General features: G+C 58.0%; 5 protein-coding genes across 5 annotated transcripts; all 5 read left to right on the top strand.

The window, feature by feature from the left end:
* Positions 1 to 393: 393 nt before the first annotated feature.
* On the top strand, positions 394 to 2,856 carry JKF63_05462 (uncharacterized protein; the record flags this gene model as incomplete). Its single annotated transcript, XM_067901420.1, has 1 exon — positions 394 to 2,856. One exon carries the CDS (start codon positions 394 to 396, stop codon positions 2,854 to 2,856), a length of 2,463 nt encoding a protein of 820 aa, XP_067758095.1.
* Positions 2,857 to 3,584: 728 nt separating this feature from the next.
* JKF63_05461 (uncharacterized protein) lies at positions 3,585 to 4,934 on the top strand (the record flags this gene model as incomplete). Its single annotated transcript, XM_067901419.1, has 1 exon — positions 3,585 to 4,934. The coding sequence occupies one exon, from the start codon at positions 3,585 to 3,587 to the stop codon at positions 4,932 to 4,934; it is 1,350 nt and encodes a 449-aa protein (XP_067758094.1).
* Positions 4,935 to 6,054: 1,120 nt separating this feature from the next.
* Positions 6,055 to 7,644, top strand: JKF63_05460 (uncharacterized protein; the record flags this gene model as incomplete). Its single annotated transcript, XM_067901418.1, has 1 exon — positions 6,055 to 7,644. One exon carries the CDS (start codon positions 6,055 to 6,057, stop codon positions 7,642 to 7,644), a length of 1,590 nt encoding a protein of 529 aa, XP_067758093.1.
* Positions 7,645 to 8,458: 814 nt separating this feature from the next.
* JKF63_05459 (uncharacterized protein) lies at positions 8,459 to 9,793 on the top strand (the record flags this gene model as incomplete). The annotated part of the gene is made up of 1 exon (XM_067901417.1): positions 8,459 to 9,793. One exon carries the CDS (start codon positions 8,459 to 8,461, stop codon positions 9,791 to 9,793), a length of 1,335 nt encoding a protein of 444 aa, XP_067758092.1.
* Positions 9,794 to 12,379: 2,586 nt separating this feature from the next.
* JKF63_05458 (uncharacterized protein) lies at positions 12,380 to 17,086 on the top strand (the record flags this gene model as incomplete). Its single annotated transcript, XM_067901416.1, has 1 exon — positions 12,380 to 17,086. The coding sequence occupies one exon, from the start codon at positions 12,380 to 12,382 to the stop codon at positions 17,084 to 17,086; it is 4,707 nt and encodes a 1,568-aa protein (XP_067758091.1).
* Between the last annotated feature and the right edge of the window lie 351 nt (positions 17,087 to 17,437).

The raw sequence follows: 17,437 nt of genomic DNA, 5'->3' as shown, positions 1-17,437 counted from the left end.
TGTCTCCTCTCTGTCCATCCCCCATCCTCTCATCTCCTCCCCTGCTTCACACACACACGCGTCCTCATGAACCCTACGTTGACCTTCACGGTGCGTTCGTTGCTCGCTGCCCCTTACAGTAGAGGTCTCCAAAGGAAGCGTGTGCGCTACTTACCAACGGGAGGATCGTTGAGACTGCTCGTTTTTTTTTCTCCTTAGCCCGTGATAACAGCTTTGCGTGTGTGTGTGTGTGTGTACACACAACCGTGAAGTCCTTTGATCTGTTGATCACCCACTCTACACCTACACCTACGCACATACGCACACACACCACCACCACCACCCTATAAGGGGGACGGGACACACTTCCCCGTATATTTACTCCCCCCCCCACTCCCTGTACTCTTTTCAGAGATGTCTCGACTGCACTTCAAAGGCGGGGCCTGGACGAACGCCGAGGATGAGGTGATGAAGGCGGCGCTGGCCCAGTACGGTCTGCGGGATTGGGAGCGAGTGGCCTCGATGCTGACAAAAAAGACCGCCACGCAGTGCCGTGAGCGGTGGGAGAACTACCTGGATCCGAGGTTGAACATTCATGAAGCGTGGAGCCTCGACGAGGAGGAGAAGTTGGTCGAATTACAGGCCCTCTTCCCGCACAAGTGGCGCCTCATTGCGGAACAGCTGACGCGGCGCACACCAAACCACTACATCCGACCAGCATGGTTGTGCGAGCAGCGCTACCTGGAACTCAAAGATGAACAAGAGTATTACCTAAAGGAGCAGCAGCAGCAGCTGAAAGACGCACCCGGGGGCGCTCCTGGTGAAAAGCAGAGCCTGGAGTCCTTCATGGCGGAGCGGCGTCGACGGCGCATCGCCCGCAAGACGCACGAAGAGCGCGCCTCCAGGGCCGATACCGTCAGTGGCGAGCGCTGTGAAAGAGAGATGATTGACATGGCCACTAGCCGCCTCGCCAACCAGGACCAAAAAAAGGGCCTCCGCAAGGAGCGGCAGCAGCAGCTGGCAGAGGCAGCTTTCCTTGCTAAATTAGAGAGCAATCGCGAGGGCATCGAGTCTGGCACTCTCTCGCTGCGCCAAGCCCGCAAGATGAAGAAGGCCTTGGAGGAGGACAGGGAGACATCTGGTCTGATAGACGAGATTGAAGAGGTCACCGAAGAAAACGCTGCGAGCGATGAGGGGCGCGTGTTTGGCGAGGACGACGACGACGACGACGGTGACGATGAGCAAGGAAAATTTGAAGCCATTGACATGTACGAAGACCAGCAGCAGGCCGGCCTCGTGAAGAAGCAACGGGTCCTCATGAAGGACTTGACGGGACAGCAGCGCCTCATCCAACAGCGGCAGATGGGCAGCGCCGCAGACGGCAACAGCAACGAGGAAGAAACGGAATCCTCCAGCGGTAGAAGCCGTGCTCGGGCAGCACTGACAGGTGTGAACGACGATCTCTTGAAGCAACTGACAGCTGCGTCACTGTCCCGGCCGGATGGCAACACGTCTGGCATTCGTGCCGTCACCTTCGCTGGCAGGCCTGTTAGCGCCCCTGATTCGATCGCGTCGGCTGCAGCAGCAGAGGTGAAAGAGGAGCTCAAAAACACCTTGGCGGACCTCTTCGCCACTCTGCCCTCATCCGCCCGGGCGCCACCCACGCCCGCAGGCGCCTCGACAAGTCTCAGCACGGACATCCCTCCACTGCTTCCCCTGCCACCGCTGAAGCGTCCTCGCGAAGCACTGAAACCGGTGCCGAAGGCGGAAGAAGAAGAAGGGGATGGGGGCGGCATGAGCAGCCTCCCCAGTAGAGCTGCACAGCAACGACAACCTGAGTCGCCTTCGCGTTATTCAGAAGGCGGCCGCACCAATGAAGTGAAACGCAGTGACAACGGTGTGTCGGCAGACCTCTTCAGCACGCTAGACCTCCCCGCACCCCGGAAGGTGCACAAGACAGATGACACCGCGGCGACGGTACCACACGACAGGAGCAATGGGGCCTCTCGGGGTGACGAGCCCCGCACCCCCATTAACGCGGACGCGTACCTCCCAGACGCCATTGCGACCAGCACCAGCGTCGCCGACCCGCATCTCTGCCGCACCTTTGCAAAAGGTGAGGCAGAGATGCGTGTGCAAGATGCGCGCCGCCTGGTGGCCGTGGAGTGCGAACGAGGGATGGCTGCTATGGAGACAAGCACAACGCCTGAATACAAACAACCCACAGCAGCGGAGATCCACGCTGCACAAAGCCTTGTTGAAGAGGAACTGTCTTCCGTTGATCGCACAGCCACAGAAGACCCCAGCGAAACGAAGGGGGCAGACACGAACGGGGGAACGACGCCGTTCCACCCCTCATCGATGAGAGCGACTATGCGCGCCTACGCTTCCTTCGACGGCTCTCATGCTTACGGTGCTGACGTAAGCGTGCAGCACGCACTGCACCAACTGAGTCAGCGAGTTGCTGCGCAAGTGCGGGAGGCCAACGCGATTCTGCGACCTCTTCGACAAGAATGGGAGCAGGTGATGTCGACAGCGATGCTCAGCCCACAAGATACGCATGCGCTTTACGGGTATGTTGGTAACGATGGACAATTGAAGGGTTCGGCGACTCTGGATGACAGCTCAGAGGATGACGAGGAAGGTCTGACCACGACGCCCTCCGTCGCAGCTTACGTGTGCGAGCGCCTTGTTCATCAGTTGCAGCGTGCGCGCCTGGCGTCGCGCTTCACTCAAGAGCTTCGGGACCGCGAAATCGTCAAGATGCGCCGCGTTTTAGATGAGGTTGAACACGACTTGCAGCAGCTGCAAACTCGTGAAAAGACGCTGCAGGAGTTGTACCGTCAGAAACGTGCGCAGCAGTCGTGTGATTCGTAGATGAAGCAGGTGCACCTACACACTCATCTATGAAGGAGAAAAAGGGGGAGAGAGGGGGAGGAGAAAAAAGAGGTCTAAAAAGTCGAGGGATGTTACTGACCCCCCCCCACCAAAAATACACACACACACACACACAACCTCTTCTTGTGTGTACATTCTCTGTAACGTCCGCTAAGCACCATCCCCACGCACAAACGCACACCCTCCCGCTCCCCTCCTCCCCCGTGTTGGTCGGCATTTTGCACGTACTTGGGGAGTAACTAAAGGAGGAAGGAAGTCGCCGAGAGGAGTCCTCCTCCCGGTCCACTGACCCTCCGCCCCCCCCCCTCCTCCCCTCAGTCGCGCTCTACGAAGTTGGGAAAGAGAGTGAGAGAGAGAAAGAATTACCCCCCTTGTTTGGATCTGAATGGCACCCAACCCCTCCGCTGTGCAGCGGTGGATCGTCTCGGTGCGTTCTCACCGGGTCGTACCTACATACGACCCACCACGTATGCGGTGTATCAGCCATGTGCATTGCGTAGACGATCGCAGATCTGTGAACGTGTACCTCTCCTCCTCCTACACTGACAACGACCACACTACCTGCCCCCTCTTCACCCTTTCTTGGTCTTTTGCTCAAGACGTGTTCCAGTCGTTGATACTGGAGACAAGGGCACTGCAACGCGATTGCCAGTCGCACCAACCGCACCTCGCACGGCCCTCGCTGTGCATCCTCGGCATTCCGAACAATGCTGGCGTGGCTTCTGAAAGAGGTGGAGAGCCCGTACGGCGACGTCGCAACGCTGCACTGGGCGGTGCCCGATACCGATGCTGACGCGCTGAACCCTGCCGCGCTGCAGGTGAAACTGGAAAGCGCGGAGGACCAACTTGGGTCCGTCCTGTGGAATAGCAACAGCGCGTCTCTCCGCTACCTCCACAAGCACATCCTCGCACTACTGCCACCACCGCCGCCGCCCCCCTCCTCATCCGTGTCGTCCGAAGCCCAGTCGCCCCTAACGACTCCGCTAGCAGGGAAGAACGTAGTAGAACTTGGTGCAGGGGTGGGTTGCCTGGGTATCGCCCTCGCCATGGCGGGCGCACGTGTCGCCATCACCGACTTGAAGGAGCTCCTACCGTTGATGGAACACAATGTGCGCCTGAACGAGAATCGCGTGCAGGTTCGCAGCCGCGGCGTCGGCCACTGCGTCGCTCTCCACTGGAAGTGGGGCCCCACTGTGAGCACAATGGTACACAAGCAGTTGCAGAAGAAAAATTTGGCAGTGGCAAAAAACACAGAGAAGCAGCAGCACCCGCCACCCGGACATGTGACATCATCCACATCGTCTACGCTCCATAGCTCTGTGGACCGCGTCGTGTCCTCTATGGTGACGTCACTCTTAGCGCCGTCCGCGTCTCTGCTGGGCTGCGAAGAAGCACTGCTCTCAGCCACAGGGGGGGAGTCACCATCAACGGCCGCGGTCGCCACCGCCACGTCGCAGAGAATGCCCTTTCACTACGTCGTACTTTGTGATGCGCTCTACGGAAACCCAAAGGACTGGCCAGCGTTGCTGTACACGCTGACTGAGATAATGGCAACGAACCCGGACGAATGCGAAGTCGTCAACTTCTGTGAGCAGCGTGTCAATGAAGTAGAGGGGGACTTCCTCAAACTGCTGGATGCAGAAAACGCGAAGACGTTTGTGCCGATGGCGCACAGGCAGCGCGATGGCGATCCTATGTGGACTAGTCTCGTCGACTATGCGACCCAGTGTGACCAATCAGCATCCACTCCAGCGGCGGACCAGCACAAGCTGCGCGAGGACGCAGCAAATGCGCTGTTGAGCTACGTCCTTGTCCAACGTCGCGGTCCATACCGTTGGACGTACACAACGAAAGTGCTACAGGACGAGCAAAGTGAGCTAAACATGGTCATACGCGCCACGCATGTGCGGTGGACACGTGCGGCGGTTGCGAAGGAAGAAAAGCCTAAGCAGTGCCTCAGTGGCGGCGTCAGTTATCATGCGAAAAAATCGAGACCGAGTTCCGGTGTGTCAGAAATGCCGCGTCGACGTCGACCTCGCAGGGATGGCGATTGGTGATGAGGTTCAATCCCCTCACACTGCTATCGACACCCAGGCAACGCCAGAGGGGGCGGGCTGTCAAGGAGACATCGAAACGGCGGGGAAAGGACTCCCCTTCCACTCCTCCTTTAAGTTCGGATTAACCGAGGAATGCGCGACTTTTGTTTTTGGTGTTCGGGTATGGGCCCTGTTTTCGCGGCTTTGTCTCTGACTTCACTGATCCTCGAGCGCATAAAAGAAAAAAAAACTCCTTGTGAGTGAGTAATGACCACCCCACTCCCTAAACCCCCTCTCACCCTCGGTCTGTGCGTGTGTGTGTCCTTGCAGGTTTCTGCTGCCTGTCTGATCACTAGCCATCTCTGTTGGGCACACGCATCCCTCGACACACACACACACACCGTCTCTGCTTTTTCCCTTTCCTCATATTGGGCGACCTCTGCAGTGGTGGATAAGTCTGCAGAGTACGCGCCAGTCCGACCTGTGGTGGCAGTTGCCTCCGCCCCCCCCCCTCCCGCTTCCCAGATGTCTACGGGACTGCACCAATGCAACTGACGCGCTCCCGTCGCACCACTGGCGTCCTCAGTGGTGTGTTTGGCAGACACCCAGCCCTCCCCTCATCCCTGCCGCCATTACTCCCTACCCTGTCTCCCTCTTCCTTCCTCGCTCTGCAACCGTCATCCTAATGTAGGGTTAGACCTGCAATGTAGCCGTGTGGTTTCCTTTTCGTGCAGCTGGCCGGCCCACCCACCCACCCACCCACTCACTCACTCACACACACTCAACTCTACATGCTTGCACAGGAGTGTAAGCTTTAATCATCTTCCTCCGTTAGGCCTTCCGCTGACACCCCCCCCCACTTTTGCAGCATCAATCCACTGTTAAGGTGGAGCACAGGAACCCTCAGAAGCTGAGTCACATACACATAAATACACGCGCGAGTCCCAGCCTCGCTCTCACGCGCATCCCTCACAACATAGCATAGATAGACACGTATTACAGCCATACAGAAAGAGAACATAAAACTAGAAACGAAGGAATACAGCAGAGTGGTGTCTTGCACAGCCACGCACCTCTCTGTGATCCCTCACGTCTGCGCGCTCTTCCTCAATATCACCGCGCAAGGCGCTTCATCGCCGCCATGGCGGCCTTCACAACTTCGGACCCAGCAGGCACTTCATTGGCCACCACCAAGCCAAGTCCCTGCGCCATCTTCCCTTCCGAGTCTGAAGAGTACTTTTGTCTCGGTTGCAACGCCCGGTGTAGTGGCCTGGGGCTTTTGGTGGGGCCGCACACAAACCACGACTACCTGCCACTCTCCGATGCACTGCTGTACATGCCAGCTGCTATGATGCGAGAGACGCGAGAAGTCATGCGAGAGGTGGAGGAAAGCTTTACCAAGCCGTGGCGAGTGCATGACCAGCAACGCGAGACTACTCTCCTCCACTTGATTGAGCTGCGCCGGCGCAAACTCGCAGCTGTGGCGCAGCTCATGGCAGAGCTGCAACAAGTGGATCATCGGCTCCTGCATCTCACAGAGACCAAGGCGCTGGACCTCGCCAACTGGAGGTACCAACACCGTGGACTGCACCACAAAATGACGAAGCTACACCGCGGTGCAACGGCGCTCGCCGCCTGCTTCTCGGAAGCATCTTCCTCCCCGCCAGGTGATGGCACAGCATGCCCATTGTGGTCGCACACGCAGCGCGTAGCCCAAAAGGAGCTCGGCCAAGTACGTCAAATGCTGGAGGTGCAACTTGCCGATCTGGAAGGAGAGGAACAGGCGTCGGCGCAGCGCCTGGAAGCGTGGCATCGGCTGCTAAGCGAGGTGCCATGGGACGGCGATGCGAGCACCGGCCTCGGATGTACACCAAACACCACTAGAGGTGAAAACGCTGCTATCCAACCTGCCAGACCGCCTGCAGCAACACAAAGCGGAAGCTCTGTAGGAATGATGCATACACCTCTGAATCAACCGCCTTCTCAGCCCCACCGCAACTACTCGGAGCCCTGGCATGTCTGTGAGGCTGTGGCGGCCAACGCGCCATGCACAAACACGACAGGTGCCCCAGAACGGCAGCAACAGCTGCAAACGTCTTTCCCTCCCCCATCCCAAGGGGCCGACGCCGCCCTACCGGCTCATTATCCACGACATCCGTCCGACGCTGAGGTGGTGCTTCTGCAGCATGCGCTCTATACAATCAACAGTACGCTTCGGCAACGACTCCTGAACGCCGCGGCGGTGTCCCTGTGTTCTTCTTCTTCCTCACGATCGCAGCCGACAAGCCGCCACGCATTCAGCGAAGACGCGATGGCGACAGGCCTCACTATATCGGGTCTTCCACCGCTACCAGATGCAACGCCGCTGCGCAGCATGCAGGAATTTATGAAAAGTGCGGGCAGCAGCGGCGATGCTGCTGACTCGTTCGTGCCGCATTGCGCGACGAGCCCCTCAGAAAGGCTCCCTGGTGACCCCCACTGCGATGCAGCCCCCTCCTACACCAATCCGTTTCTGAGGGAGCCGCAAGGAGAGACCTCCCCTCAGCCGCGATGTGTCGATGCCATAACGCCCCCGGCCCCAACTGAAGCAGTCAAGGAAGAAGCAGTGTCTGACACAACGGAGGCTCAGCGACGCTTGTGGTGGCAGTCCCTGCAAGCCCGTGAGAAGGAGATGAAAGACTCTCTCAATCAACTCCTCCAGGGTAACGTGACCATATCTTCGTCCCCATGATCGAGGGAGTGTGACAGCGTGGGCATTGCCAATGATGCCGGCATATCAACTGCTCGCGCTATGTGCACCAGCATACCAGCGGAGTAACTGCACTGCACATCGACTCCACACACACACACACACACACACACACTGTTTCTTCTTCTTGCCTCTACTACCCACTTCATCGCCTCTTTTACGTCTGCGCGCGCCCTATGCCCCGGCGAGTAACGAGGACGATGGTGATGTTGCCTCCTTTGAGCCCTTCTTTGTGCTGTTCGGCAACTAGAGTAGCCCACTTTACATCCTCGATAAACCAAACACCATCACCACCCTCTCCCCCCCCCCTTCCATGTACCACATATATGAAGAATGCCGTCACACGGACACGCGCGTCAACCAGTACCTCATACCCACCATGTCGCCTCCTCTTCCCCCCCCCCCCCACCCCACCTCTCTCTCTCTCCTCCCTCACTAGACCCTACTCGACTTCTCTCTCCCCTCCCCTGCACTCCCCATTTGTCTCCTATGCAGCGTGTGTCTCCTCCCTGCGTCCTCTGAGTGTGACAGTGGGTAAGACCCCTCTGTGTCTCCCTCTCTGTGTGTGTGTGTGTGTCCAAGGTGTGCAGAGAGGACGGGCGCACGTGTGTTTTTTCTCTTCTCATGGGAAAATGGGTGGACATCGCACCTCTTCTGGTTGAGTTTTTTGTTGTTGTTGGGTGAATTCGACGTCTTTCGCCTATTTAGCCTCACACACCCACACACACGCACATATTATATATATATGTGTGTGTGTGTATGTGTGAGAGGGGAGGGTAATATAAGGTAAACCAGCATGTTGTCGCCGACATCCCTGCATCGCGCCGGCCTCCTCTCCACCTTCATTGCCAATGGCGCTCTCTATGCAGCACACATCGCCTCGGTGCAGACCCCTGCTGGGGCCTTAATGCTATCCGGCTGCATCTTCCGCTGTCTCACTATGCCCTTTACCATCTATGGCGATCAGTGCCTGCACCGCGTAGCCTGTGCCCTCCCAGAGCTCCAGGATGCGCACAAAGAATACTCGGACATAGCTGATCACCCGCGCGCCATCGCGTGGGAGAAGCGCGTGGCGGCGCAGAAACTGAAGGACGATCGAGACCGCATCTTTCGCAGCTTTCGCACCAACAACTTAAAGATGACGGCGCCGTACGTGGTCGGTGCGGTGCTGTCTTTGTATTGCCTCGGTGTGCCGGCGCAGCAGATCGGAACATTTTTTATTCAAGATGCCGGCATGGCGATTGTGAGCCCCCTTGCTGTGTCATGTACGGCCGGCGGCCAGTTCACCCTGGCGAGCGCAGCCTCGACAGTCCCTGCCATCCTCTTCACTGTCGATCCGACCCTTGCCTTAGCAGCAGGGATTACGTGCTTCAACGCGTATCGGCACCTCAACCAGCGACTCGGCTTCAACGATAGGCTTGATGAATGGATCAAGAACCTACAGCGGGCTATATGTCTTAGTCTAGGACTCGTTGCAGTAAGCTCGCTGCTGGTCAGCCCGCTCGCGTATGCGTTGGCGCTGCCAACTCCCCACTTCTTTCCTCCCTACGTAGCACCTGTGTGGCTCGGCATGAGTACGACCACCGCACTGAAAACAATTCTCGTCAACGGCACTGAACCCGGTCAGGCCATGTTCCGGCTGTCCCCGTACCCGCCACAGCACGGCACATACGGCGGAGAGAGCACGGCAGCGGGACACGAGTATCGGCTCGCCTTCACGGGTGTAGACGTGGAAGAAACCCGAAGCATCTGGCGAACACAGAAGCGGATTCTCGACTACGAATGCGATGTCCGTCTCCATCGCTTTTTGAAGCAGATTGGGTTTTTCAGTGACGTGGATGAGCTCGAGTACGAGGCGGACAAGCTCGAGCGCAAGCGAGCGGTAGCACGTGAGCGGCGTATCGCTAGTACTCTGGTGAATAAAGATATGCCCCACATGACGGCAGCTTCCAAACACCGTCACGCGATGCGTAACAACAGTGTGGGAACACCCCAGGAGGCTGACGAGTGCGGTGGTACCCCCTACAGCGAGGTGGTGGCGACGCAGATGGAGCGCGCCCAGTTGAGGGAACTTCAAGACCGGCAAGCCCGACAAGCGGCACGTGAAGCCGCGTGGAAGCGGCGTCATTAGCGATGCGACGTCATGCCGTATTTTCTTTTTGGGGGGTGTTCAGATCAAGTGGTGAAGCGAGAGCTGGATCAACGTTGGCTTCTCGGTAGAGGTTCGAAGTGTTGATTGTAAAGGATGCGGAAAGAGCGGAGAGGTGCAGAGCAGTCAAGACTCCGTGGGGGGGGGGGGGACTTCCGCCTCCTCTCCCCCCTCCCACCCACCCCTCTCATTGGTTTTGTTTCAATGGGGTCGAAAGAGAGAGAGAGAGAGAGAAAGGGGGGCGCTGTGCTTCGGCACCTGCCCCCCACCCTCTCTTCCCCCCAGTGACCACAGGTGTCTACTCACCTACCCTACTGCGTTGCGGCACGTCATGTGAACGGGGTCAAAAAGAAAAGTCCGTCAGGGGCGGCGGGTCACGCGAGCCAACAGACACACCCTCCTCCTCCCGGCAAAAGCTGCTTTAGTGGTGCAGTAAGAGTGGAACGTTGCGCATCGCGGGCAGCAACGTTGTGAGCTGTCACGACATCCCTCTTCTTTCTCCTTGCCTCTTTTTTTTTCTCATCGAACTCGGCAACGGCCACTCTCTCCCCCCCCCATCACATAACATCACATCACACTTCAGGGGGAGGGTTGGAACATCTGACTAAAATCGGTTTTTTTTCCTCCTTCGATTGAGTACGATATTAAACTTTTCTGTCGACCACGACGGCATACGGGTGGTGGACTCGAGCACAAGGTGTGGGTGTGCTTTTGGTGGATGGGTGCGCTTAAAGGGGGAGGAGGTGCGCTCCTTGTACGACAGAGACACACACACATCCATACATATATATATATCTATATATATCTATATATGTATGTGTGTCACCTTTGAACGCTTAGTGGGCACTTGAGAGCGTTTGTTGGTGTTCGATTAGGGGCAAGTGATTGTGAGCACAGCAAACGAGTGAGCTACAGGGAAAAGACGGCGCAATAAAAGCAGCGGTGTGAATGCTGAAGCCTCACGTTCGGCCGGGCAATCCTAATCGCTGGGCATCTCTGTCTAACTCATTCGTATTGGCCCACCAATCAAGCCTGTGTATATAGCCCCTAGTTACACACAAGCACAAGCTCCCCGCGCGCGCGCAGTGCCGTTCTGCCCCTGTACTCTCCGCGTCTTCTGTATCCGTCTCGAGAACGGAGAGAGACTCCACATCATACACACATACACACACACTCACTGGGCAACGAGAGGGAAGAGGGGGGACACTCAACACCCTGCGCGTCCCTCCAAAGCCATCAAAAATAAGACACCCTCGCCGCCGCTCCCCCCCCCTCCTCCTCCCTCCCTCCCCCTTTTTTTCGTGCTTTGTTTCTCACTTTACAGCTCCTATTTTATTTTTTGTTTTTCTTGTGTTGCCAACAACCGCGTACGTCTCCACCCGCGTCTCCCAACCTCTCTCAATCTGTGCGTGTGTGCAACAGGCTCTCCCTCCCTCCCTCCCTCCCTTCCTCCTCCTCCTCCGCTCTCTCAGTCTCCGGTGTTTCCTTTTTTGCTTGTTTGGACGGACGATTCCTAGCCGGTGTAAAAACAACACACACACGGCGTCGGTGTGTCTCCATCCCTTTCTTTTGCTCTCCTATCGTGTCGCAGTTTTGTTTGTTTGTGTCGGTGTGTCTCCCTCAGGGAGCCCCTCACCCACACACTGCACACACACACACACACACCCTTCCTCCCTCCTCGATTCGTTGTTGCTGTCACTAAACTTTGCCGTTTAGTGCGTGACTTTGCCCATCTCGCCTGTGTGTTGTTGTTTTGTTGATCTTCCTTTCGTATTCGTCTGAATGCAGTCCTCAGTCGACTCGTCGCTGGGACATCTGCCTCCGATGGAGAGGTGTGATGAGCATGATGACCCCAATGTGCGTAACACCACGCCCCTGACGCTCCACAAGCTTTCTGTCACGCCAATCACACATCCCAGCGACATTCCCCCAACGCATGAAGGTGTGACGTCGCCAAGCCAGCTCAACTGCAGCAGCATTAGCAGTGGGGCGTACTCTAATGGAGCAGACGTGTGGCATCAGCAGCACTCACTGCCGCTCAGCGCCCCTTCTTCGCTGCTCGCCCCAGGCACCCCTGTGGCGTACCGAATGTCAGAAGGAGACGCTCCTCAGCAGCCGACCCCCACCCTGCCGTTGTTGACACAGCGGCTCTGGAAGCAGGCCCCAGTACGTGAGCCCTCCTCCCCCACGTGTCAAAACAAGAGCCCCGGCGCCGTCGAACTGGAGGGTCGAACCGCAGCGCACTTGTCCATGGCAGGGGGGGTTGGAAGCGGAAACACCACCAATCAGCCGCCTTCGATGCTTTTTAGTGTGTCAAGGCAGCGCAGCGAAATCCCCGCTGCTACTTGCCTGGCTGTCTCGCCTCCGGCGCCTTTACTTTCTGTGCCTCTGTCGCGCCGACAGCAAGAATGCACGGCGAAGGAATCTCCCGTTTCGCGGACGCAACTACGCCCTCACACCCCACCATCGCCACCCACCCCTCCCGCGACAGACCTGCCGAGTTTAGACGATGGAGAACGCATGTGGAATGCGTGCAGACTCCAGGACGAATGGTTTCCGCGACACAAGATGGACGGCCTCACCCCTGTCCCATCCCTTGCTCCGGGGCGCGCGCATAAGCATGGCGCGACCTCACGCACTCACACTCCTGCAGCATCAGGCAACTGCGCCAGCTGGTCCCCTGGCCGCGAAAGCGGTGGGCACACAGGCCACGTGGCGCGCTCTCGATCTGTAGCTGCCACTGCTACGCCTCTTCGTGACACCGATGTCGTCTTCAATCCCTTGTCGAAAACACCCTCCGCACCGTCCAACGAGAGGCTGCCACACAGCTACACTGTCTCCTCTACAAAGCCGCTGTCGTCAGTGCGGATGAGCGATCCGCGCCGTGCCAACTATAGCGCGCCGCTTCACGCATCAGGTCCTGCATATCATTTTTTAAGCTCGCAAGAGAGCACACCGGTGCGCTACAAGAAGCCATTCGTTCTCGATCACGGCGCTGCGAGAATCATTGGCGAAGCAGCCAAGTCGTCGGGGCACTGCGTCCAGTCCCCTCAGAGGTTAAGTCGTCGCCGCTACAATGCCAGCACGAGCACGGCGCACGGCGAAGATCACATCCACAACACTTCGGCAACGTCAGCAAAGCCGCGTGTGTCACCGGAGCTTCCTCGTCGACCCCCTGAGCTCTGGTCCTCCGATAGCACTGACGACCGTCTTGGCAGCGCCTCGCTCGTCAACACAACTCACCGAGGCTCATCCTGTAGCAGTAGCAGCTACACCGCAGACCGACGCAGCTGGTCGACTCCCTCCACCCTCCCCCCGACTGTAATCGGGATCACTTCACGCGAGGAGCTCCCTCACCGCTTAGATGACGCAGCCACACACAGCCCTTCCACCCTTCTGCACAAACCACATCAGCAGCAGCAGCAGCAACCGCTCTCCATGTCGCCTCGCACCATAACTCCAATGGCAAGCATCATGCGCGACCACGCGACCCATCCTCTCTCAACGCTGGAGCCAACCCCGACAGTGATTCCGCAATCACCGGAGAAGGGAAAGAGTGAGGAGATGCTAGTCAGCCCTCGCTGCTGTACCCTGTCGCCCTTTGTTGTTGAAGAGCAAGAGCAGTCTTCGTTGGCCCCGAGGATGCGCCACTCCACAAAGCACAGCACCACCGGTACAGAGGAGCGGGGCTCTTTCGGTAACCGCACCAGCCTCCGCGGATCGCCAGCCAACACCTTCATCCCTACAGTTCGCAGCAGCAGCAACAGCAGCAGCAGTGATTTGAGCAGGCGAACCAGCTACTCCCCTTCGGCACCCGCGCATACAAACTTGGAGCTGTCGATGCCACGAAAGCTAACCATGTTGCCGCCACCGCTGCCATGGCCACCAAGGGAGGCCTTGCACTGGATACGAAATCGCCTCTCAGTGCGGGAGCAAGAGGAAATCTTGACGTACGACTTGGTGTACTACTGGGGGGTAAACGACAGCTCAACACCTCCGCCCCCAACACACCGCGCGGAGGAAGAAGTTGCCAGCATCAGCAGTCTCCCAACAAACGGAGAAGAAACCGTATCGCTCACCGCTCCCTCCTTCTCCTCCTCGTACTTCCCGATAACACCCGGCATGCACATAGGCTTTCGCTACGAGGTTCGAGAGGTACTAGGGTTCGGTACTTTCAGTGTTGTGGTGAGCGCCGTCGACCACGCAGCCTCACCCTTCTCCGCTGAGCGGCACTGTGCGTTGAAGCTGATTCGGCTCGAGGTGCTCTACCAGAACGCAGCAAAGGCGGAGTGGGCCATCTTCGAGCAACTCAAAGAATGCTGTGCAGCGATAAGCCCGAGTAGTGCAAGCGGCTCTGAGGAGGGCGCAGGCAGTACCCCCGCCGATCACCTGATCAAAGCATCTCTACATTGCAACTCCTCCGTAGGGGTGCCACCAACGCTTCCGCAGCTCTCAACAACAGACCAACGCCCGCTCTACACTGCCTCGGTGTTAACCCCACGCAGCCGCTTCGAGTACCGTGGCTACCATGTGATGGTCTTCCCTCTCCTCGGCTTCAGCGTGCGAGATGTGATGGAGCTACGGTGCGAGGTGAAAGAAGCGAATGCTCACCCTGCCGTAAGTGCGCTCTCCTCCACACCGCCCGCTGATGCGTCACCTGCGCAGGCCGGCAACCGAGCAGCGGCGACGCTGCCAACCGAAGTGGTCACCAGCCTACTTGCCCAGCTCGTACGCGCCCTTCATTTCATGCATCACTGCGCACACATCGTGCACGGGGACATCAAGCCAGAAAACATTGTATTTGTGGATCGCTCTGTAACTAGGGACAACAGCCTCAGCACCAGCGGCCACCCTGCCGAATGCAGTGAAGCGGTAAATTCACAGCCCCCGCACCACCCGCCCTCGCTGCCACCACAACTGCCGCCGCGCTACCAGACCTCGTTCTCGTGGACCAGTACGGCCGATGCTTTTGCGACCCCTCCCAACACAAACCAATCCCCTCGACAGAGCTTAGGCGTCCCATCGCTCTTGCGCCCGAACACGGCTGCGCACCACCCACCCCTCTCGCTCAGCACAGTTGCCACCCGTCGCCCCAATGCGTTCGAATGCGTTGAAAGACGCACCACCACTGAGGGCGGCGGCGGCGGCGGCAGCAGCATATCGACCTCTTCCTCAGCCATGCCGTGGTTAATGGCTATGCGTCCCCCTCCCCGGGACAATGAAAGCGCTGGCGGTCCTGACAGAGGCGTCACGACAGGGTGCTGTAGCCAAAACCTGCAGCACCCTGGGAACAAGCTAGTGAGCAGTTCCCAGCGGCATCCTTCTGGTGGTGATCTTCTCGATCAGTGTGCAACCAGCGGTGCCCTGGCTTCACTTGCAGGTCGTTCGCTCTGTATGACAGGCAGTCGCACTGGTGCCCTGTCCACCTCTCCCCTCTCCACACCAACAGACGCGGGACCCATCGAGGGGCCGGAGGGAGGGGAGGCAATAGACACAGGCTTTGGAGAGGCACCACCCCACGGTGGTGGTGGCGGCCGAGGCGGAAGTGCTACTCTCGCAGCTCGCTCAGGTCAAGACAGTCGCAGTGGTGCGTGTGGTGGTGGTGGTGGTGGTGAAGCAACCAGCGCTGTCACATCCTCGATACGTCTCCGGCTGACATACTCCCTGCCTTATGTGATGGCTGCATCCACTGCCACCATGACCTCGTCGCGGAGCGCCCTCATCGACTTTGGCCACGCCCACACTATTCCCCCTGGCACCACCGGTTCCGCCTTCCCTCTTCAGTCACCGTCCTACCGCTGTCCCGAGATGGCTCTGCGGCTGCCGTACACAACCGCCATCGACATGTGGTCAGTCGGATGTGTTCTCTACGAGCTCCGTGTAGGGCACGCTCTCTTCCCCAACACCTGTGACGACACAACGATGCTGCAGTCAGCAGTGCAGGTACTTGGGATGCCAGACACATTCTTTCTCGCTACGGTGAAAAGCTGCTGGAAGAAGTACAAGCAGCACAAAGCAAGCACGGTGGAAACGGCGGCTAGGGTGCAGAACCAAGCGGCATCGCCGGGCACCAGCCCAAAGTCGTTGCAGATGTCTATGGATCCGCCACAACTACACAAGCCGCGACTAGCTGAAGGGAGTGAAGATGCGGAGCAAAACGATGAAACACTTGCTGTAGAGCGGTGCTGGCGCCAGTTTATACACGTACTCAACAATGCGGCTGGACATCGACGAGAGCACGACCGGCGTCTCGAGGGCCAAAACCAGTCAAGTACTCCATCAGTCACAGAGAGATCCCCGCAATGCCAGAGGGGCGCAGCATCACATCTTGCAAACAGCGGCGGTGGCACGACTACGTGGGAAACGCCGGAGCAGCTGGCACTATTGCAGGTCATGTTCCCCGATGGACACGTTCACAGGCTTGATCAGTCTTTTTCTTTGACAAACAACTCTGACAGGGAACAATTCGCGTGGGTGGACTTCTTGCTGGGGTGCCTCTATTGGGACGCCGAGGAGCGGCTGACGGCAACAGAGGCGCGAGTCCATCCGTATCTCGCGTCTAACTTCACCCCTGATCGAACAGCCGCGAACACGGTAACCGCCAACGTCAGTGCTGCGTCGTCGGTGGCAGACAAAATGGGTGCAGCCGGAGACGCGGCAACGAGTGCCTCTGGACCGCTTGCCTCCACCAGTCGCGGAGTGTCGGTAGGGGAAGAGCCGGCCACAATACGTACCACGCACTGCTCGGGCCTCCATTATCTGAGCTGCCACCCCTTCACGTCTCGCCTCTTCCAGTCAGCCCCAGAGACAACTAATAGTCCGCTGAGCAGCCCACACGGCACTTGCTTTACCGCCAGCGACAACGCAAGGTTGCTCCTGGCACCGCTACGGATGCTCTCCTCTGCCATTGTGCCCTTCAAGCTCCCCTCTAGCAAGCGCACAGCACCGTCGGCGCGCCTGTGGGAGGAACGTGAGCAGCAGCAGGAAGTGAAGACAATACATCTGCAGCGGGTGCTCTGCTACGACTCTGCCATAGATTTTGACTCCACGTTACAGACACCGGCCGGCCGACTCTCGCTATCACCGCACTATAGCCCTCATCACCGCCCCAACCCCTTCGACGACGACGACGACGACAGAGAGAGCTACCCGTTGCTCCTCTTTTCCAAAGGTGACCAACAGTCAGTGAGTAACATCGTGAGCCGCACCAACTCGCCCGTGTACGACACCCTTTCAGAAACGCAAATCCCACTCAGCAACGGTGAGGAGCCTTGAGCCGATGGCGCACACACACACACACCACCCACACACACACCTGTCGATAAACTGTGACAACAACCAGTCCTCCTTTTTATTATTATTTTTTCGACAAATCAAATAAATCACAGATTCAGCGGCGGGGCGGGAAGAATAGAAAGAAATGGGAAAGGAGAGGGGGGGTTCTCTTTCTCTTCCACCCAGCGCCCCTACCCGCCACCCCACTCGAAGAAAAAAAAACGAATATCGGGGAGGGGGCTCTGAACTACGCATATATGCTGGAGTGCGTCATTCTCTTTGTCTGCAAATATATTCTGTCTATTGATGTAAGAGTACATACATGTGGTTGTCTGTGATCCGTTCAATCGA

This window comes from Porcisia hertigi, chromosome 17 (assembly GCF_017918235.1).
Source record: "Porcisia hertigi strain C119 chromosome 17, whole genome shotgun sequence".
Lineage (NCBI taxonomy): Eukaryota > Euglenozoa > Kinetoplastea > Trypanosomatida > Trypanosomatidae > Porcisia > Porcisia hertigi.
This window is presented reverse-complemented; position numbering and strand designations above follow the sequence as displayed.